Consider the following 21,854-nt stretch of genomic DNA (forward strand, 5'->3'; position numbering starts at 1 on the left):
GATATGAGCAAGCCTCCCCAGATCTGCCCAGAAAAGTGCCCAAGGATGCCAAGACTCCTCTCAGGAAAAGTTGACTAAGGCAAGGAAGGCGAAGGCGAAGCAGGGACGGGAGTCTCCAAAGGGAACAGACAGGCCTTCCCAGGCAGGCAGCACCCGCGGAACTCGCAGCGGGGGGTTAGTCATAATTCGAGGGGGAGGCGGACGGCGGCGCGGGGGAGGTGGCCGCCCAGCTCTTCCCCGCCCCGCCGGGCTGCGCCTAAAGCGCCTCTGTCGGCAGCTGCGCTCCCCAGTGCAGGCAGTGCGCCGACGGGCAAGGAGCGCGCGCTGCCTTCATTCATGGAGAGCCTCAGGCGGCGGCGCGCGGGGCAGATTTGCGCGCGGAGCCTGGGCGCGCTGCTCCTGGGCGCGCTTTGCGCCTCCTCGGCCGGTGCCTTCGAGCTCACCATCCTGCACACCAACGACGTCCACGCCCGCGTGGAGCAGACGAGCCGCGACTCGGGCAAATGCGTCGGGCAGGACTGCTACGGAGGCGTCGCGCGACGCGCCACCGAGATCCGCCGGATCCGCGCCGCGCACCGCAACGTGCTGCTCCTCGACGCCGGCGACCAGTACCAGGGCACCGTGTGGTTCAGCTTCTTTAAAGGGCAGGAGGTGGTGCGCTTCATGAACCTCCTCGGCTATAACGCAATGGTAAGCGGGGGTGGTGAGAGAGGGGGGGGGGCAAACCCGTCAGGTAGGGCGCGATAGTCTGGCACGCTCCCCCCCCCAAAAAAACTCTATGGCGCCATTGGGTCCTCCAGTCCCAACTGGGACACCGTTCGCGGTGGAACGTGCTCCAGTATGGAGGGGGGCCATAAGAAAGTTCTGAGCAGGCATGAGAAGAAGCCGGTTTTCTTTCTTTCCCCTTCACAGCTGAAGGGACTCGGGCTCCCCTCAGGTGGTTGATTGGCAGACGACAGGTTCAGGGCTCAGGTAATGACGCTCTTCTTCGCGCCCTACGTATTTTGCGAACGGAGTTCGCGGCCTCCTAAGCAAGGCCTACCTTTGGGGTAGGCGAGATGGGCCTTCGCCAAGCGCAGCTCAGTGTCTGTGGGTTTGCCCCCCCCCCCGCCCCCCAATATAGTGTTTTCAGTTATCTAGGGTAGCAAAAAGCAAGAGTCTGAACCATTTTTTCAAGGTTCCAGGGGTTGGATACTAACCAACTACAAAGTGATCTCCCTTCAGCGTTTCCACTTTCCGCCTTGATTCTTTTTGGTCAGCTTTACTTTGAGGCAACTTTTCCAAACACTGAGCGCTTCAAATCCTGTAAACACTACCTGCACCATATAAATGATAATAAAATGAAGCTGTGGACTGTAAGAGATCAGCTGGACACCTTGAAGGGAGGAATCCTTTCTTCTTAAGTAGTGGAGAAATCCAGCAGCCAGCCACAACCAGAAGATATGAGACTCAGCACTGAGAAGCTCCTCTAGAAGAGGTTGGGATTTTGGAGGAGATGCTCCAGAGAAGCACAACCTGGTGCCTATTCTCTTATCTCCATGTAAGAAGAAAAAAATGAAGTACTCCTATCATTTAGCTTAATCTCTGTGTGCAGAGGGGCTGCAGGCCTGCTGTTGGAAAGCAAGTGCTGGAGTAGTTGCACCTTTGATCAGATCCATCTGTCACCTAGCTACGGATGTCAGTTACATGGAACTGCCTCTGAAGACTTGGATGTGTTAATAACAAGCCCAGAACACATATGTGAAGCTGTTAATTTGTATATCCAAAAATGAACCTATCTCTACAGTACTTAGCAAACTCCACTGGCTTCCAGACTGCTGCTGAGCAGAAATAAAAGTGATAGTGCCATCAGATCAGGACTTTGGGGCAGAAATCAAGGGTCCCTCGCTCAGAAGAATGAGCAGGAGGGCCTTGAAATGCAGCGAGGCTGGCTTACCACGCACTGAAGTAAGTTAAGTACGGTAATACACATTCCCATCTAAACAGCAGGAGCCCCTGAAATGCAGCTTTAGACTTTGGACATTAAGTTCAGAGTCTAAAATACCTAGCTGCACCGCTGATTCCAAGTGCTGCAGATTTTTAACCTTTAAAGCTGTAAGTCTGGAACCAGGGCATTTGGAAGACCATCTACTGTACTCCTATATGCGATGCTCTAATATTAAAACCATTATTTGAGGCCTGACTCTGGGCTGCACCCATTTTGTGAACTTAAGTTGGTAGCAGCCAGGTACAGGATTATTTTGATCATGGTGCTCCAGGAGTGAAATGTCCTTTCTCTTTATGAATTCACCTGATTATAAATTTAATAACTTTTAGCCACAAAATTAAAATGCTTTTATATTTCCAGGGTTGTTTTTTTTTTTTTAAAAAAAAATGTTTTTTAAGACTGCTGCTTAGTTGGCTTAGATTAAAAGATACCAGTGTGATTTAGATATGCTGTTTTAATTCTTTGTTACAGCAGCCTTGGTAATAATTTAATTTTATGTCAAAGCGCTCTTGGTGATATTTTATTGAGAGAATATATAAATACATTTTGATTGATTGTTATGGAGTCTCAATGCAGTTAGAGGTAGAGTATTTGGAAGAATAGAATAACACATACTGAAAATTCCTCAGGGATACCTCAGGATTAGGTCCGCCATTTTCCATGGCAAATGTGCCTTATTCTATGCTGTACATACACACTAGGGAAGTTCTGGCATAGGAAAATAACAAGAGCCCATCTTTACCAGGCTAAAGGCCACCTGGCATCCTCTACTCACCAACTTACCTATGGGAAGCCTCTTAAGTGGGACCTGAGGGCAGCAGTTCTCTTCTCAGCAACTGGTATCCAGAGGCATACTGCCTCCAGATGTGGTGGCGGAACATAGCCATCAAGGTTAGCAGCCACGGATAGCCTTGTCCTCCATGAATTTGTCTAATCCTCTCCCAAAGCTATCCAAGCTGAAGGCCATCACTACATCTCATGAGAGTAAAATCTGATAGTCCCACAGAAGGCACTATGCATTGACAGAAGAGCTTTGTTTTGACTGCCCTGATTCTTCCAGCAATTCAGTTTCAATTGATGGCTACAAACTCTAGCAGTATAGGAGAGAGAGAGAGAGACAGAGAGAGAGAGAGAGAGAAGAAAACTCCTCTCCCAATTCACTTTCCCCATACCATGCATAATTTCATATACCTCTGTCAAGGTATATGAGGTCTAGTTCCAGATCAGTTACCACAAGTTCAGGTCCCATGAGCATATATGTGAAATTAGAATTCTTTTGCCCCGGTGTGCATCGCATTGCTCACATTGAATTAGTCCTAGCAGCGGCTATTAATAAGACAAAACAGCGCAAGACCAAAGATGGGCGTAGAAAACATAATCCCACATGGGAAGACTGTTGGGATGATGAAGAAATAGATAGTAAACCAACACCTAATACTATCCCAAAATCCAGGGCTGTTAACAATCACTGTACTGCCTGCTTCTTCCATAACTTGCAAGCTTTGTCCAGTGTAATTGTCATGGTATCCTATCTTAACGTGATTATATTAAATGATTGTTGCCCCTTGTATCCTCAGGGTATATACTTTCAGGAAACACTTCTGCCGGTTGCACATAGGAAAAGCGTTTGCCGTTATTCTGGCCTCTAGAAAAAAAAACACACTCTTAAATGTGTCACTGAATCTGGAAATGTGGTGATTTTGCTTTGTGACAACAGCCTGCTGACATCTGTTCCACTTACTACACCTCTGCAGGCAGTGTGTCAACAAGGAGTTAAGCACTTGGCACTAAACTTAAGTGAATGGGAATATAAGATTCCTTGAAAGAAAATGTGTGAGAGAGAAGGCTGGGATGGATACTGAACTCATCTCCTCTTCTCATTCTGTGGTGTGAATTGCACTACATCGTTTCATTCCGATCCATATGAAAATCTCTAGGAAAAGAAGGTCTTTTAATCTGTTTTGTGAGCTGAGAGAACAACAGGAGACGTAGATATATAACTTGCAGTGTCTGGGCAAGGGAACATCTTGTCCTCCTTTTACCCAAGTGTTGGCTGGCACAGCAGAGCCATCGGATTTGAGATTATTATGCCATACCTCGTTCCCTCTCCTAAGCAGCACAGGGTTAGCGTGGAGATTTTTGGGGCCAAGCTAAAGCCACTCCCATCTTTGCTTGGCACTACTGTTCTTGGTTTCTGTCTGGATAAATCATGAAAAGCTATTGCATAAAGATACATGGGGTGTGGTTTTGGATCCCCAAATTGCTTTTCTTTGGTGAAATCTGTTTCGGCATAGTGGGAACTATTTTGAAATAATCTGCAAAAAGAAATGAAATGTAAAAGATTGAAAGACTCCTGCTCTCAATTATATGTGCTAAGTAAAAGCAGATGTTTGTTTCAGTCTCAAAGCATACAGAAAATTCTGGAATGTGCACAAGCCAGATTCTAAATACTTCATTGCTGAAAATTTCACTATTTGCTTAGATGCCACTTTTATAATATACAGATTTTATCTGCTTTTAATGGAAACACATAACATGTAGGTGATCAGCTACACGCCAAATCAGGCTTGTAATCAGTGCTGAGTTGTTTTCCTCAAGCTTTCATTCTATTTTAAGCATGTGAAGTATCATATATTTTAAATCCATTCTAGGTCTTGTTCTTGGCATTTTAAGTAGCTTCAAGTTGTTTGTTTCCACATCCAAATCGCAGTGTGGGCAGCTCTTGTTTGGTCTGCACTGCACTTGTTGTGGAGAAAAGAGGGTAAACATGACTTCAGCACACTGCAACATAGTACAGTGGCACCTCGGGTTACATACGCTTCAGGTTACAGACTCCGCTAACCCAGAAATAACGCTTCAGGTTAAGAACTTTGCTTCAGGATAAGAACAGAAATTGTGCTCTGGTGGCGCAGCGGCAGCGGGAGGTCCCATTAGCTAAAGTGGTGCTTCAGGTTAAGAACAGTTTCTGGTTAAGAATGGACCTCCAGAACGAATTAAGTATGTAACCAGAGGTACCACTGTACAATGCATTATCTGGTGCCTTCCATACAGACCACAATAGATGAATGTGCCTGCTGTAAACAGACACAAACACATCTGAAAGTATTCTTGAGCCATATTGCGGTTTGCTGTGTAAATATGTTTATCTGTCTACCATGTCAGTCCAGCTTAATTACAGTACACATAGAATACAGTATCAAGTTTATAACATTGTATCCTGCCCTAAGGATGCAAGGGACAGGGATGCAAGTCAAGGCATTGCCTGAACAGTATGTTTCATATTTCAAGAATCCCTGTCATTGCCTAAAAGGGTGGAAATCAGAGAAACGATTTGCCCTGGTAAGTGTAGAAGAAAGCTGCTTGGAAATATAAGCTCTTCAGAGTAGCTTGTTACACCATGGCTTAAAAAAGAGAGCAATAAATTACAGGGATATATTTGCAGTGTAATATATACATTTCCAAATCTTTTCTGCTGAAGGCATGGTGAGTAACCACATGTTTTGTCATGCTGTGCAGTGTTGATTGGTCTTAGCCAGCACTTTGTCAGATTGATCTTTGGCTCAGGGAAAAAAGGGTGCAAGATCATTCAGTTGCTTATTGGTCTTCAAAATTAAACCAGGAAGAGGGTAGAAGGATAAAGACAGCAGGATAAAAGTCCCTTTCTTTTCCTTCGGCAAGCACTGTCATCTTGAAGTGCTTTTTACAGTTATACAGGGCGAGTCCTTTAAAAGAGGCCCCGTGGATACAGAGTACACATGTTCCACGGGGCCTCTTTTAAAAGACTCACCCTGTAGTTGAAACTGAAGTCAGGCAACTTCCACACCCAAATATGTTCCTTTGGTGAGCAGTTTGGTTAAAGATGGTTATGGGAGAGCCTTGATTTCAACCTTGCAAAAAGATAAAGAAATTTAAGCATTCTGAGGAAATTATTGAGGGCCACTGAAATTCTAAATATTTTAAATTCTTAAATACATACTCATTGGCTCAAAATTCCAAATCTAGTCCATTGTGACAATTGGAGAAGATGCTGACACTGTTCTTGTTTGAAAATGGAGCTGAGGGACTTATTCACCTCCAGACATTGCTGGACTCCAACTTCCATCAGGCTTGACCATTGGTCACACTGGCTGGGGGTTTTGGGAGTGGAAGTAGTACAACAATATTTAGAGGGCCACAGGTTTTTAAATGTTGGTGTTTAAGAAACTGAAGAACTGTGTTGATGCACCTCCAAATATTAGTAGCTGAACTGAAATAGATGTAAGAGAGCTTGAAAATATACTATTTGGATATAGTATACTGTTCATGTGTTAGAACTGGATGGATCACAGTGTAGATTTTAAAATATGTCCTTATGCTGTACTTTGGTTTTCATGATTGTGGGAACTTCTTGTCAATAGGAGATTCTATTTTTATTTTCTTTTATGTTGTGCAGACACTCGGGAACCATGAATTTGACAACGGTGTGAATGGATTATTGGATCCACTGCTGAAAAATGTTAAGTTTCCTGTTGTGAGTGCAAACATTAAAGCAAGCAAGAAACTAGCAAGCAACATCACAGGATATTTCGCTCCGTACAAAATTCTGGAAGTTGGCTCGGAAAAAGTGGGAATTGTTGGCTATACCTCGAAGGAGACACCTGTCCTTTCAAATCCAGGTATTCTTTCTTTTAATGCTTATGTAAAAATTATGCAAATAAATATATTTATTTTGGATCCTGTGACTCCCACCCTATTTTATTTCTTCTTCCTGTAGCATAAAGTTGATGATGAAACTGCTACTGTTGCAATTATATAAAATGGTGCTCAAAGTAAGATAAAAAGTGAGCACCAGATATGTGTGACTATAGTGGAATCAGATGATAGAACCTCCCCCCCCCCAAATATATATATACACACATACACGGTTTTCATTTATTTAGATCTTTGTTTAATTATCAGCTTAATGTGTCATCCAGTCACAGGCATCTGGACAGGTCTCAAAGATTATGAGAGGAATTCAACATTGTGCTAAGGCAATCATCAAGACAAGTATTTTGGCTTGCCAGATGTATGCTGTTCCAGGGGTTCTCTTGACACACCCCAGCCAGTTATAGTGGGTGGGGAGGGAAGGGGAGGGAAGGGGAGGGGAAGGAAAGGAAGACCCATTGCAAAAGATGACAGGACTTGTTATTTGAAACCCGCCCAATGGTTATTTAATGGTTAATTAGTTAGACCAAAATTTCTACCAGGATTCATATCTTTAGATTTCCTGTACTGTTCATGTGTATTAAAAAAAAAAATCTGTCCTCTGGTGAAAGATCTGGGGCTTTTTGTAACCTCTCCCTTTCCTCCTTGGGGAAGAATTGTGAAATCACCTTGTCCAGGCAACTTAATACATTTGCATGAATTTCAAAAGGATAGATATAGATATATAGGCTGCACAAATGCAAAAGCATCAGGCCAAGAGAGCCTGAGCTAAAAGGAAATGCCACTCTACTCCAGAGCCCAGAGCAAAAGGCTGTTGGCTTTACTAGCTACCAGATGGTGTTCCATGCAGCTCAGCCTTTTGCTTTTCTGGGAATCCTTTCATGTATCATTTCCATTATTATTATGAGAACATAGAACAAAGCCTAAGCTTATTTCTCAGTGCCATACAAACCCGGGGCCAAACTGAGGGCAGCCATTTTTGTTCAGACACGTGTTCTTCATTCATGTCCAATAGCCAATCTCCACTGCAGCAGGTCCTGCTATTTCATATCCAGAGGAGTAAGGAATTGCTGATTGACTGCATGTTAGCAAAGTGCTACATAAATGCTTCGGTGAATGAATACGTTCTGTAGCTGTTCTAGTACTGACTAATAATGGGAACATAAAGAGCCTGCTAATATTTCCAAAATTAATAATGGGAACATAGTTTCCTGATTCCACTCTGGCGTTGGCACATTAATTATGATCTTCTTGCTTCTGAAGGTGTCTGGAACACTGGAGACTATGTTAGATTGGATCTCCTTATTAGCATTATTTTTGTGGGGATAGCTTGCTGCATAATGTTTTAATTGATATTACCCCTACCCTCCAGAGCTGGTTTGGGGAGAGTGTACAGTGTGTGCTGGGGGCGAGGAGATGTCCCCCCCCCTTTTTAAAGTTTTAAATTATAAATTTCATTTATATATATATCACAACAATTATCCAATCATAATTTTAACATTTGAAACTCTGGCTCCCTTTTCCCTCTTTCTGTGGTTCTTTACCTTTCTTTTCATCTTCCTGCATACTCCCAATTATCTCAACATATTCTTTTATGTATCTATTCCCGTATATATCCCATATATATATTTTGAAATGGCAGGTATTTACAGCAATCCTGCCAATGTCTTAATATGTTTACAGTTTGTTTGTAAATACTCAATAAACCATTTCCATTCCTGTCTAAAAAGAATTGTTACCTTGATTTCTTACTCTCCCAGTAAGTTTCGCCATTTCTGCTTAGTCCATTAACTTCTGTATCCAATCTTCTATTGTCAGGACCTTGGGGAGATGTCCCCTTACACAAGTGAAAGTTGTTCTGCTTGCACAATGATTTTATTTGAATACCATCCACTTTCTGCTAAATCATCCAAAAGATTTCCTGTCGTATGAGGCTCCACAGAAATACGGAGCTAGCAAATTAGCAATGTATCAGTGTAACTTCCATTACTTGAAAGGAACTTGTTAAACAAAGAGAGAATGTTATGTATAGTATATACATTATATATGTATAATATATTTTTTCATGTGCTTTGGCAAATCATTTTGTGAGAATAAAATAAAATACAAAACATTAATGCATTTTTCCTGGATTTTTAGGGCCGGATTTATCATTTGAAGATGAAGTTACAGCATTACAGCCGCAAGTGGACAAACTTATAACTTTAGGAGTCAACAAAATCATTGCACTCGGTCACTCTGGTTTTACTGTGGACAAAAACATTGCTCAAAAAGTGAGAGGTGTGGATGTTGTAGTTGGGGGACATACAAACACCTTTCTTTATACAGGTATGTCATTTCCTTGGCAAAAAGAGTACTAACTGATTGGTTAGTGCTTTAATTATTGTAGCTGTGTCTCAGCAGTTATAACAGGGTGCTGAATATTTAATTCTTGCTCCTCATTTTGGTACAGTTAAGCATGTTTGGAAGAAACTGTCATGTGAACTAAACATTTGAAAGTTTAAACCTTGAAACTAGTCTAGTATAGAGGTTTTTTTTTTCTCCTTATGTCCTTCATCAGCCTTTCCCAACCTGGTTCCCTTCAGATGCTATAGGAATCGTAACGCTTTATAGCCTCAACTAGCATGTCCAATGGCCACGAATGATGGGACTTGTAGTCCATCAGCATCTAGAAGGCATCATGTACACAGTGGGGGGTAAGATGTCCAGTGAACTGACTAGGTCTTCTAAGCAGACATGAATAGAATTGTGCTGTTATTTGAGAAGCATAAAAGATCAATGGAATATCAGCAACACCTCTTGTAGGTTCAGTGACACGTCTTGTTCAGTTTTTACGTGTTTCTTTTTTTAACGTCTTGAATTTACCTTGGTCATAGCTTTCAGTCTTTTATTCATTCATCAGTTTCGTTTTCTCCTCAGGAAGTGGTTGGCTTTTGGCTTGGTGTTAAGCACCAAGGATGCTGGGCCTTTTTCCAGTGGCTTGCAGAGCTGTACACAAATGAATCATGTCTCTGTCCTCCCCTGTTTCTGCTTGTGTCTATGTGTCTTTTCCTGCCCTTGGTCCAGAATAAATATGAACTTTGTCTCACTCACTCACTCTCTCTCTCCCATCTTACACCTTCCTCCAGGATTTGTTTAGTGATTTCCCCAGCCTCCCTCATACTAGACCAGGGTAAACTTTCCTGTGTGTGAAATGTTCTTCTGAAACGGTGGTTTGTGGTGGGCAAACTCGCCTCAGCAATATTCAAAATTGGCTCAGAAATTGGAAACTTTTCCAGGATGTGTTCAGAAAAAACAACATTCCGTTTCCCACTGTTAGCTCTATTCCAATTATAACATTGGTCATGTACAGATGGCACAAACACACTGCTTTTTTCAGATATACCTGTAAAGCATCTGGCTTTCAGAACCTGGTCTGCTTAATGCTTGCCAAGCATTCACCAATTATTGTTGTATATCTGATTGAGAGTGAAACTTTTAACCTTTGGTTTTCCCAATAGCCACGTTATGGAATTTATTTGCTAATGAGAGTCTTCAGCTTTTTATAATACTTGCCCCCTTGAACTTCCACAGTTTTATAGGGAGGATTTGACTATACATGTAAAAGGCAAAGTTGGTGGAGCTGAGTGAAGCTTTGGGTTTTCTTTTGAACATAGTTTGTTCTGATTCCTGTTTAGAATTTCTTCCCAATCTTTTGATTTATTTTTATTTTGCTGAAAGGGGCAAGAATCTCATCCCAGTGGCTTCCCTTTTGCCTAAACGTGAGCATAGAAATCGATTTCCTTCCTTCCTCGGTTCTCTTTCTGTCTCTAGCTGGGATAGACTTTGATTCCCTGGATGTTCTGTTTGCCTTTAGCTGGGCCAAATTGAAAACATTGTGATTTCCTATTTGTCCTTAGCAGGGGCAATGCTAATGCCTTTGTCCTGCTACTTTAATGTTTTAGTGTACATGTGTACTCAAGAACTATGGGTGCATACATTCCCACTCCTTTGCATTCTTCACTATGTATGAAATGGTGTGTGTAAAGCCCAACCTCAAAAACTAGTAAAACCGCATTTAGTGAATACAGTTCAGAAAACAAAATAGCTTGCAGGTACAGTCTCTCTCACCCCACCCCACCCCTGCACTGCAAGAGTTGGGTATTCTCAGTGCTAGGTTGGCAGTCTAGGAGTTCAGAGTGCTGAAGAGGAAGCATTGAGGTCAGGCAGGGTGTTGTGATCAGATGAGTCATGCTGCTCCAGGTGGATGTAGATAGACTTCACACACACACGCATATCTGGCAAACGTTATGTCTTTCACCCAGGATCTCGTATACTTTTTCCCAGCTATGAGGGTTTCTCAGCTCTGTGTTCCTCAAGCCACTCTTGTTTCATACACTTTGTTACTCTGACCACAGACTGACATTAGTCTAGTAACACCAGTGCTGATTTGGGGGTCTTCTTCCGGACAGAAGTCACACTTACTTTACTTATAAGGGTGTAGCTGGGTGCTGTGCTGTTGTTTTTCAGTAGGAAATGAGATACTGTACCTCAAACTCTGAAGTGTGACTTTTTTAGTTTTACATACATGTACCAGGCTTTCTGATGAAATTAACATTGTGTGTTGCCTCCTTCCTAGTCTGAGCATTCTTTACTAAGCTAAACATTCATTCTCACGCACACCATTTACAGATCGTTCATAATGCATTGTAGGGATTGAAAACTTCTGTAGAATTATAAAGGCACTTTATAAAGAAAAGGTAGAGAGTTTATTATTAGAAGCTTGGGTAGAAGCATTGAAACCATTTTTTAAAGGAAGATGAGTTCACTAATACTTGACATAGAGAGAACATACATGAGTACAGTGGTACCTCGGGTTACATACGCTTGAGGTTACATACTAATGCTAACCCAGAAATAATGCTCCAGGTTAAGAACTTTGCTTCAGGATAAGAACAGAAATTGTGCTCTGGCGGTGCAGCGGCAGCGGGAGGCCCCATTAGCTAACGTGGTGCTTCAGGTTAAGAAGGGACCTCCGGAACGAATTAAGTACATAACCAGAGCTACCACTGTGTACACATCCAAAAAGCATACCTAACATTTTGATAAGTGCACCAAGCCTAGCCTTTACACTAATTTCCCAATTTGGAACATGCAGCATTATGGTTCTCACTGATACTGTTATATTTTGCTGACAAACCTCTGAATATTAGAATCATAGAGTTGGAAGGGACCACAAGGGTCATGTAGTCCAACCCCTTGCAATGCAGGAATCTTGCCCAATGTGGGGCTCGAACCCACATCCCTGACTGAACCTACAGCTCTGCTGATTGAGCTATCCCTCAGGATATATATTCTGAATATTGAACAGCATATGAATACCTGAAATAAAAGGAAGCCTGAACATTGTTAAGTTTTATCACAAGTCACAACTGGTGCTTGGCTAAGCACATATGCAGGTGGGGCTATTTAGACTCTACAGGCTCTTTGGCCTATTGAAATGTTCCAAATTGTGTTGTTGCTGTTGAAATGGATTTTGTTGTTGCTGTTGAAAGTTGAGAAACCAGCAGCAGCTACATGTTGCGTTTTCTGGCACTATTAATGAGTGAATTTGGGAGCTGTCCAGGAGTCTAGTTCTGAGACAAGTAGAGAGATCAGTGCCTGCATTCAGAAAGAATCATTCATGGCAACGAGATGCTGGGTGTAGAATATAAAATCTAGTGGCAGTGTTTTCAGTGCACCCATCAATGTCCTAGTAACACTTTCAATCAGAAATATATTTATTGCCTTAATCACTGATAACGTTCTGCAGTAAAACATACTGTACTGCCTTTAGCAAAAAGGATGTGGGAGTGAAATAAAATGAAACTTTTTTTTAAACCACTTCTGCTGAAGTGTGTGTTTAGTGACATAGCATCTGAATCAAACAGTGCACATGAGGTAATTGAAAAGAAAAAAGCTCACCTTCCCATTTGGGGACTTACATCTCACCATTTATTATTTTTCTGTTAGGAAAGAATAACATGTTTTACTCCGGGCTCTCATTTTCCAAAGCCAAGAGTCAAAGGGATGAATCATGTGGATGTCCAGTGCATGTGTGCATCAAGGCTTTTCCTGACCCTCATTTCTCTTTGCCCCTGAAGATGTGAAGTGGGACATGGTGCAGGAAGATTTATGTATCCCCCCCCCCATCCTACCTTTCCAGGGCGACTAACATAAACCAAGAATAAAACAAAACAACTAAAGCTACATTTTTGAGAATGCACAACATGATTGCTAACTGTGTTATTAAGGTTAGGTGTATTTGGATCCTAAATTACTAATGCTGGGGATTACACCCAAATAGAAGTGCATTGTATATGGAAGTGAATACACACACACACACACACACACACACACAAAACACAATTAGTGCTGGAGAGCAGAGTGGAAGCCTCTGATTCCCCTGATCAGCTGCTGAATTGAGTAGGAGCTGAGGAAAGAGGAATTGCCAGATGACCCACTCTTTCTTGTCCTTCCCAGGAGGAGACAGACATTGTTGAATGTCTCAGAGTGAAGCTCCAAATGAACTGTTGACATGGGAAAGAAGGAAGAAGGGAATGATCTGACAATTTGCCTAGATGCTGTATACATGTTATGTTTCTTGCTTTCACACACAAGCTAAATATCACTATCAATTGATGTGCTTGCCTTATCAGTATTCAGGACTTCCTTTGAAAGCTAGGGAGGAAAGGTCATTCATTCTCTTTGGCCACTTTTACAGGCACCCCACCTTCAAATGATATACCAGCTGGTAAATATCCATTTATGGTGAAGTCAGATGATGGGCGTGACGTTCCTGTTGTTCAAGCTTATGCTTTTGGAAAATACCTTGGCTATTTGAACGTTGTGTTTGATGACAAAGGAAATGTAATCAGAGCATCTGGAAACCCTATCTTACTAAACAGCAGTATTCCTGAAGGTAAGTATGGGAAGGAGACCTGAAATTTTATTTCCTGTAGGTCGCCTATTTATAACATTGATGATTACCTAATTTAAGTACAGTGGTACCTTGGGTTACGAACGCTTCAGGTTACGTATTTTTGGGTTACAAATCATTTTAACACGGAAGTAACCCAAAGCATTTTAACCCAAGCTCACAGAGGCCTTGCCGCTGCCCGGAGCCAAGCCCGGACATCCACGGGGCCTACGGAGGCTCCACAATTGGCCTCCAGCTGCGGGAGCTCTCCTAGGCCTCCGCTGATGCCGGGAGCCAAGCCCCGGCATCGGCGGGGTCTGCAGAGGCTCCGCAACTGGGCTGCTTTTAAGAAACCCAAGTTAGTGGCTGTGTGACTCCTTTGGATCCAAACTATTGCAAGCTGGAACTTGCAGGGGTTTCGTTGGAAGTGTTCTGGAGCACAAGTCTGAAAAAAAAAAAAAACCTGAACTAATGTTGTGCCTGGCCAGTAACAACCTTCAACATGCCCTACTTCTTTTTTAGCTGAGGACGTGAAAGCAGAAGTTGACAAGATGCAACTTCAACTACAAAACTTTTCTTCCCGGGAAATAGGAAAAACGATTGTTTATCTAAATGGTACAAGTCAAGCATGTCGTTTTCAAGAGTGCAACATGGGGAATTTAATTTGCGATGCTGTGGTAAGATAATAATCCAGGTTACTTTAAATGGTTCATTAATTGATATTTAAAGTCTAAAGTGTTTCATATAAAGTCTGAGCTCAGGGAGGAGGTAAAATGTTGAGTTTTTTTTTTAGGGGAGCCACAGTTGTTCAGCTTCTTTGGGGGGAGCCAATGATCTACCAGTGATCTACTGCAGGCATCCAGTGATCTACTGGTAGATCATGATCTACCTGTTGGACATGCCTGCTCTAAACTAGCATCCAGGGAAAGGGGATTCATTCCATAGCTGCCTTGTAAAAAACTGAATATAAGGTTTGCACAATTAATTAGGTTGACCAGGCATTACCGCCCTGTCATGGAAGTGTCTAAAGGGCTCTCCATAGAAAACTACTTGACTTTTATGTACAGGCTACTATGCTTAGATTCATGAACAATCATTGACTAGGAGAGATGTAATATTTAATTGATTGCACCAATTTGTTTGGACGAGAATGATTTCCCTTCTACAGCTAATTATCAGTAGACTTAGTTAAACATTGACCACAGATTAGTTTAGGGCATATTTCAGTTGATAAGCAGTGCATTAATGACTTAACGTTCCTGTGTCAAATTGCAATTTAATTTCTGCCAATGCTGTTATTGGAAAAAAGATACCCAGTTGTATTCTTACACAGGCTAGTTGGAAAACTAAAAGTGATTCTGTGAGGTTTACAGAGTGATCCTTAGAAGTAAATCCCATTTTCTTTAATGCTGTACGTAAGTTATTTTTAGGACTTCAGCCTCAGAATTATTTATTTATTTATTTTAAAACACCACCACTCTTGATTTATTTAAAACCCTTATATACTGCTTTGTATTGAAGAAATATCCAAAAAGGTATACAAAATCAGTAAACTAAAAACACAGCATAAAAAATAAGCACTATACAAAACTGAAGTGTAAAAAGTCAGTACAATAAACTGTGGACAGCCAGGAATAAGAAACCTGCTGTCTCCAGATGTCATTGGACCACAGCTTCCATCATCCCTGACCACTGGTCATGCTGGCTGGGACTGATGTGAGTTTGTTATGATTTAGTTATTAAATTTCTGCCTTTAGTTATTAAATTTCCTTCAGGGAGCTTAAGACAGTATATGGGGCCTTTCCCCACAACACACTTCATCCTGGAACCCCCTTGAAATCTCACACTTCTGTGGAGATTGGAGGTGGTGTGTAACAATACATTTGCCTGTGTGCACCTTATAAGAACCAGCACATCAGGTTTAGTATTCAGTTTGTAAGCAGGGAGAAATCCCCAAAGATTCCTTGCTGTTATAAATGCGCATGCCCACCACATTATCCTCAATTGTGAAGCAGAAATACAGCAGCAGAAAAAGGGAGCTGTAGACTTTTCAATAGGAAAAAAAAATGTCATGCTTGCATTTCCCAGGATAACAGCACATGCACAAAAAACTGAAATTTTTCATATTAGATCTGCACGAGCCTGTGTTGGGCTGGAACTGGGAAGCTCCATGTTCAAATCCCTACTCATAATGAAGTTCACTAGGTGTTTTGAGCTAGCTACTATCTCTCAGCCATGCCTACTTCACAGGGTTGTTGGGCAGGTAAAAGAGGGAGAGGGAAGAACCTATACATTGCCTGAATTCCTTAGATAAAGAGTAAGGGATGGGTGGAAATGAAACAAACAAACAAATAAATAATGGATTCTATCCTAAGTCCATTGATATAAATGAATTTTAGTACGCTATGAATGTTCTTTAGTTTTTAATTATAGTTGTTTTATTTGTGTAAGTAAATGATTTGTTGCTAGATAATATCCCAATTTTCCCCTTCCCCCATCACTTCCTGAAGTTCTTGAAGCTGAGATAAAGCGCAGACTGAAACTGATATTTTTTTTGTGTGTGTAAACATTTTAGGTTTACAATAACCTGAGACATCCAGATGATAAGCAATGGAATCATGTTTCGATGTGCATCGTAAATGGTGGTGGAATACGGGGACCCATTGATGAACAAAGCAAGAATGGTATATCTAGCTTTAGGGCTTTTTCTTCCCCAAGACAATGCTGCTAAAATTTCCTCTTCATACCCCACATTTCTCTCAATAAGTTAATTAGTTTTAGGGATTCTTATTTTAGAGCTTATCTACTATATTTCACAATTGCCATGCTTTTCTTGGGCAAAGATTTGACTTTCTCCTCCCCTTTGAACACACACCTTTCTAGAGTATGCTTTAAAAACAAATCTTACATTCATTCATATATATGATATATATTTCTGGATGCTGAAAGGCTGGGGACCAATTTAATGATTATTGTTTTCATACGAAGGCTTGTGAAACATTTGGCAGTGTCTCCATGTGAGAATACCATGATCCTTACCAAATGGATCCTTCCCACTTGGAAAATCCCCATGCCCTAAGCTTGTGCATTATAGCCCTGCCATGGGGACTCTCCACATATTACAAGAGATTCTGCTGCTTTTATGGTTTGACTGTTCCTATTTGTTTTAAATTTTATACTATAAGCTGCCTGGACACTCGGCTAAATGTGGGGGTAGAACCATCAGAAACACATTCATTCATTCATTTATTATAATATTCTTACTCTTTATCCTGTGAATTCAGGCATAAACAAGGTTCTTAATGTTACAGTCCCTGCAACAAGCTTGTGCCATAAGATAAGACTGCAAGATTGTGACTTGTTGGAAGGCAGTCAGTGAGCTCCACTGCTGATCAGGGGTTTGAACTCAGCCCTTCTATTGTCTACCGCTTATATCTACAATATCATAGTCTCCTAAAGTGAGAAATAAAACACAAAACCGATTGTTTTATGAAACAACGTCCTGTCCCATTCAGGAACTATTACTTTGGAAGAGTTGCTGTCCGTATTGCCTTTTGGAGGAACTTTCGATTTGCTGCAGATCAAAGGCTCTACTCTGAAGGAAGCATTTGAACATAGCGTTTACAGACATGGAGAAGGGACAGGGGAACTCCTGCAGGTCTCAGGTAAGTTACTTTGCCATTGTTGCCTGCTCAAGGTCCTAAACCCACACATACTCACGAAGGAGTATTGTAAGAGGATTACCTGCTTCTGCTTTTAAAACAATGAAATATCTGGAACGTTGCCCCATTCTCAAGGTTAGGTGTGGTGGAACCAGGCAGGAGATCATCCCAGGGTTAGGTTTATCTTACAAGGCAGCTATCTTGGGTGGTGCAATTCATCAAGCAAGCAGTACACAAATGCAGGCTTCCGAGGAGCTTCGAGCATGGATGCCCTCCCACCAGCAGCAAAAACAAGCACGAGCCACAATTAGCATACTGCTCATATTAAGACAAAAACAAAACCCCATTGTACTTATGACACTATTCAAATAAACTAAGCAGGACTTCTTGCCTCGGTAATGGACTGGATGAGAGCCAATAAGCTGAAGCTCAATCCAGTCTGGGGCACTGTTAGTGGGTGGTCCCCTAGACCAGATGGATGGGAGGTGGCTTGCTCTTGGTAGGGTTACACTCCTTCTGAAGGAGCAGGCAGTTATGGATCCATTGCTCTTGCTTGATGCTCAGGTGGGCTCGGTGGCACAGGGTGCCTTCCATCGACTTTGGCTGGTGGCCCAGTTGTGTCCCTATCAGGACAGGGATAGCCTATGCTCTGGTAACCTCAAGGTTAGATTATTGCAACCCGTTATACATGTGGCTGCCTCTTAAGATGGTTTTGAAACTTCAGCAGGTGCGGAATTCAGAGGCCAGGTTGCTCACTGGGGCAAGACAAGTTGATCACATAAGGCTAATTCTGTCCCGACTGCACTGGCTGCCAATTAGCGTCTGCTAATTTTCTGGAAAAAGGGTGGGAGAACTCACCACAGAGGCCCACAATAAAGAAATATAAATATTAATACAGAAGCTGCCCCGCAAGATGAAAAAGTCAATGGGGCTGCTTTGCAAGACGAAAAATTTTCGTCTTTTTTTTTCGTTTAGCAGAGCGCAGCTGTCATTGCCGCTTTGCTAGACGAAAAAATTTGTAGAACAAATTATTTTTGTCTAGCGGGGCACCACTGTACTGGCTAATTAAATTATCTGTGGCATTTTAAACTGGGGGGTATTTTTTCCATTTGTTATTATGCTATATATTTTTGTGTTTTTAGATGGTAAACTGTCCTGCGATCTTTGGATGAAGGGCAGTGAAGAAATTTAATAAATGAAATTAAAATTCTTATAACTAAAATCTACTTCATGTGTAGGGATTTTAGGTCACAGACCACACCAACGAATTCACTGGAATTATTGTGCCTTTATGGATTGTATCCAATGTTAGTCTTACTTGAAGGAGATGCATTGAAATGAATGAGTATGACTAACTTAAGTCCATTAATTTTAATGGGCCTACTCTGAGTATGACTAACATTGGACACAGCCCTGTATATACCAGTATACCATTTAGGACAAGAATATTTTTATATGTGTTTGGCTGCCTTTGTGTGAGCCACCAGCTGTTACTTTATGAGACTTTGCAAAAACCTATACAGAAGAATAAAGTCCATTGGACGTGAACAAAAAATGATGCTTTGTGGTTATGTATGTCAATGCCATTTTCTGGATCAGTTGATTAGTTTTCAATTTTATACACCATAGACACTCGTTTGTGGAGAAACTAAATGCATTTAAAGCAAAATACCCTCAGGTACTACTTTGCTATAGTGTGTGCTTGATATGGGATACAGTAAGAATTGCTGGAGGAAAGACAGCTACCTAACTCATTCAGCTTTGGAATCCAGTGTGTCATGGGAAGCAGAGTAATACCAAGATAGACCATTGCTTCACCCAACACAGTATTATCTGCACTGAGTAATTGCCAATGGCTCCCAAGGTTTTAGACATGAATAGGTGAAGGCTTCACAGTGGCTGAACCTGGGACCTTTTGCATGCAGTTCATGTGCTCTACCCTTGCTCTGCCACTGCAGTGTGGCCCTGTCCTGTGGCTAAATGTTGTGCTCACATCAGTTTATTCTGGTTATAAACTTCCGAAGAGCAGCATGATTATTTTTTCAAGCAAGTTTTCATAGACCCAAAGAATGCAAGAGCTGGTGTCTAAAATGCTGTTCAAACTTGTGCTTCATTGATAAGGTATACAGGTGGTGTATGATCTTTCTGAAAGTCCGGGAAGCAGAGTGGTCAGCTTAAAGGTTCTTTGCACAGAGTGTAGAGTACCAGTCTATGAACCACTGCAGCTGGAGAAAACATACAAAGTGCTTCTACCTTCTTTCCTTGCTGGAGGAGGAGACGGATACCACATGCTAAAGGGAAGCTCAAATAACCACAGTAGCGGTATGTATAAGTTGTTCCTGGCGATCTGTAATATGGCACATAGAATGGTCTCCTACAGGGACATTAATTCCAATATACAGTCTCCCACGAGTGTGGAAAACGCTGCTATTAGGCAAACCTTTATTTATTCCAGCTGCAACAGGAAATATTTAACTCAGGTTGGTTTTGGAGTTTATCCAAAAGTAGAGAATGGGAAAAGCAAGAGAATATATATATTTTAAGTTGGAAACAAAAATGAGTAAATTTTCACAAGTGTAATAGTACAATCACAATCACTTCCAAAACAAGTGCACCTAATAATTAAAAGCAAAAGTTTGCTTTGTTCAGTGTGTTACTGCTTGCCTTCAAGCTGATCTTGGATTTATGTGTTGGACATACATAAGGATTTTCTAAAGTCAGATCAGTTTTACGCAGGATTTTCCTAGCATGGTTACTGCTGTCACCATAGTTGCTCTTGTGCCAGTCTTTTTACATGTCAATCACACAGGCAGACCTCCCTAGAGTTCTAGTGTTGCTTGTGTGGTTTGTTCAAGTCAGCAGGGAGAAGGAAGACAATAGATAGAAGTCTTCACACACCATCTGGCCTGGTGTAGCACAAACTGAGTGGACATTGGTGACAATGCAAGGAAAAGCATTTAAAGAGGGTAGGGCCTTCCATATTGAGCCTTTAAAACAGAATACCAAGTTTCATTTCAAAAGAGCAGCCAAATAATATCCTGTGCAGAAACCCTAAGCGTGTTACAATTTGGATTCGGGCATCTACTGTAGCATGTCAGTGCTTTAATCGTATATACAGAGCATTGCATATTTAACAAAAGGGAGCAAGAGGCCATGTGGACTCTTCCAGGAGGAGGTCATTATAGGTGGTGGCAAAAAGATCCAAATTAGAAGTTCTGTTCTGGTACAGTGGCTGTGCCTAGAAAACTTTATGGTGGTTGTTTTACACAGCTTAGCTCCGCAAACGTATTTACTCACCACACAATTACAGAAGGTTGGCCAACTGGGTGTGATTAATATGCTATGATGATTTGACTGACATGAACTTTGGTGTTTCTTTTTCCTTTTCTTAAACAGGTGATCTTGATGTCGCTGTTGTTTCCAACTACATAACTAGAATGGGAAGGGTATTTCCAGCGCTTGAAGGTCGTGTGAGGTTTTCTGCTGGAATTGTTTTCCAAGGACATCTTTCTTTGATTTCCGGATTATTTGTTTTACTTCTGTGCTTCGTTTTTTAGTTTTTCACTTGCTGCAGGGGAACTTGACTTTTTCTGCATTCTATAAATTTCTTAAAAGACAATCTCAGCTGCTTCCATTCTTCCCAGAAGGCAGAATGTAAATTATTACGGGCATGGCCATTAAAGGACATAAAATTCAACAATAAAGTTTAATGTATTTTGTATGTATAGTGTGTTTGAACTGAGTTATGCTTACAGTATGTATATAATTGATATGTATATTTGTTCTTCATACCTTTGCTTTTTAGAAAATTAAAGTAAAACAAAAAGAAGCAAGTTGTTTTCCTTCACCCTGAGTGCTGGGCATATTGCAAAATGTTACCAAAGCGGAAGAGCTCGCAAGAGTCTTTCTGCAACTTCTAGCTATGTTGTCATGGTTGGCATAAATGTTGATCTGACCTATTGAGAGCAAAAGCTGTTTCTACCCAGGGTGGTTTTTTTTTTTTAAAGATTTCTGTGTAAGTCGGTGTGAACCTTCTTTCAGTTTGGTCCTTCACAGGATCTTCAATAAATGCAAACGCTAGTATCCTCATACAGGCAACTCCCCATTCACACGAGTCCAATAGGTGTGCAACCATGCATATGCACATTGCGCCAAACCCAGAAGTGACCCAAAAATGGGTGGGGTGGAACAGGGTGTTTGCAGGCTTTTTCAATTACCTGTTCAGTGTCTCAGAACGTTTATCCTGTGTAAAAAATTATTATTTTTTGGAGGGAAACTATTTTCTATAGTTTTATGTCAGAAACTGAAAATTACATTATTGGGAAGAAATACAGTGAGGTATTACTGAAATTCAGCCAGTAATAAACTTTAATCTTTCTTCAGTGAAGATTTTTTTAAAAGTCAAAGTTCATTCTATTTACAAGCAAATGTACAAGACTGAACACATGACCTATTCAATAAATTAGCACATAGAAACTATCTATAAAATGGAGTTAATCCAGTATTTTGATTTTTTCATCCACTATGATCCAGAGGAAGCATACTTTTAAACCTGTTAACAGCAGTATTGGGGAAGAGAGAA

General features: G+C 41.3%; 2 protein-coding genes across 2 annotated transcripts in view; one reads left to right on the top strand and one right to left on the bottom strand.

Moving 5' to 3' along the window:
• The first annotated feature begins 316 nt into the window (after window positions 1-316).
• NT5E (5'-nucleotidase ecto) lies at window positions 317-21,023 on the top strand. The gene is made up of 9 exons (XM_033143352.1): window positions 317-690; window positions 6,420-6,642; window positions 8,813-9,001; window positions 13,416-13,613; window positions 14,133-14,287; window positions 16,186-16,294; window positions 17,126-17,275; window positions 19,394-19,594; window positions 20,669-21,023. Exons 1-9 carry the CDS (start codon window positions 337-339, stop codon window positions 20,827-20,829), a joined length of 1,740 nt encoding a protein of 579 aa, XP_032999243.1. The 5' UTR covers window positions 317-336; the 3' UTR covers window positions 20,830-21,023.
• Window positions 21,024-21,789: 766 nt separating this feature from the next.
• Window positions 21,790-21,854, bottom strand: part of SNX14 (sorting nexin 14) — a 36,183-nt gene continuing 36,118 nt past the window's right edge. The window contains exon 28 of the mRNA XM_033143354.1: window positions 21,790-21,824. Within this exon, the coding sequence (XP_032999245.1) occupies window positions 21,819-21,824 (6 nt within the window). The 3' untranslated portion in view covers window positions 21,790-21,818. The remainder of the gene's footprint in view (window positions 21,825-21,854) is intronic.

This window comes from Lacerta agilis, chromosome 3 (genome assembly GCF_009819535.1).
Source record: "Lacerta agilis isolate rLacAgi1 chromosome 3, rLacAgi1.pri, whole genome shotgun sequence".
In the NCBI taxonomy this organism is placed as follows: Eukaryota; Metazoa; Chordata; class Lepidosauria; order Squamata; family Lacertidae; genus Lacerta; species Lacerta agilis.

Bases quoted from the DNA above. Each gene is read 5' to 3' on its own strand.
- NT5E (XM_033143352.1), top strand. From the start codon at position 337: ATGGAGAGCCTCAGGCGGCGGCGCGCGGGGCAGATTTGCGCGCGGAGC. The intron at 691-6,419 runs GTAAGCGGGGGT...TATGTTGTGCAG, and splicing joins TCCTCGGCTATAACGCAATG to ACACTCGGGAACCATGAATT. The intron at 19,595-20,668 runs GTATGTATAAGT...TTTCTTAAACAG, and splicing joins CTCAAATAACCACAGTAGCG to GTGATCTTGATGTCGCTGTT.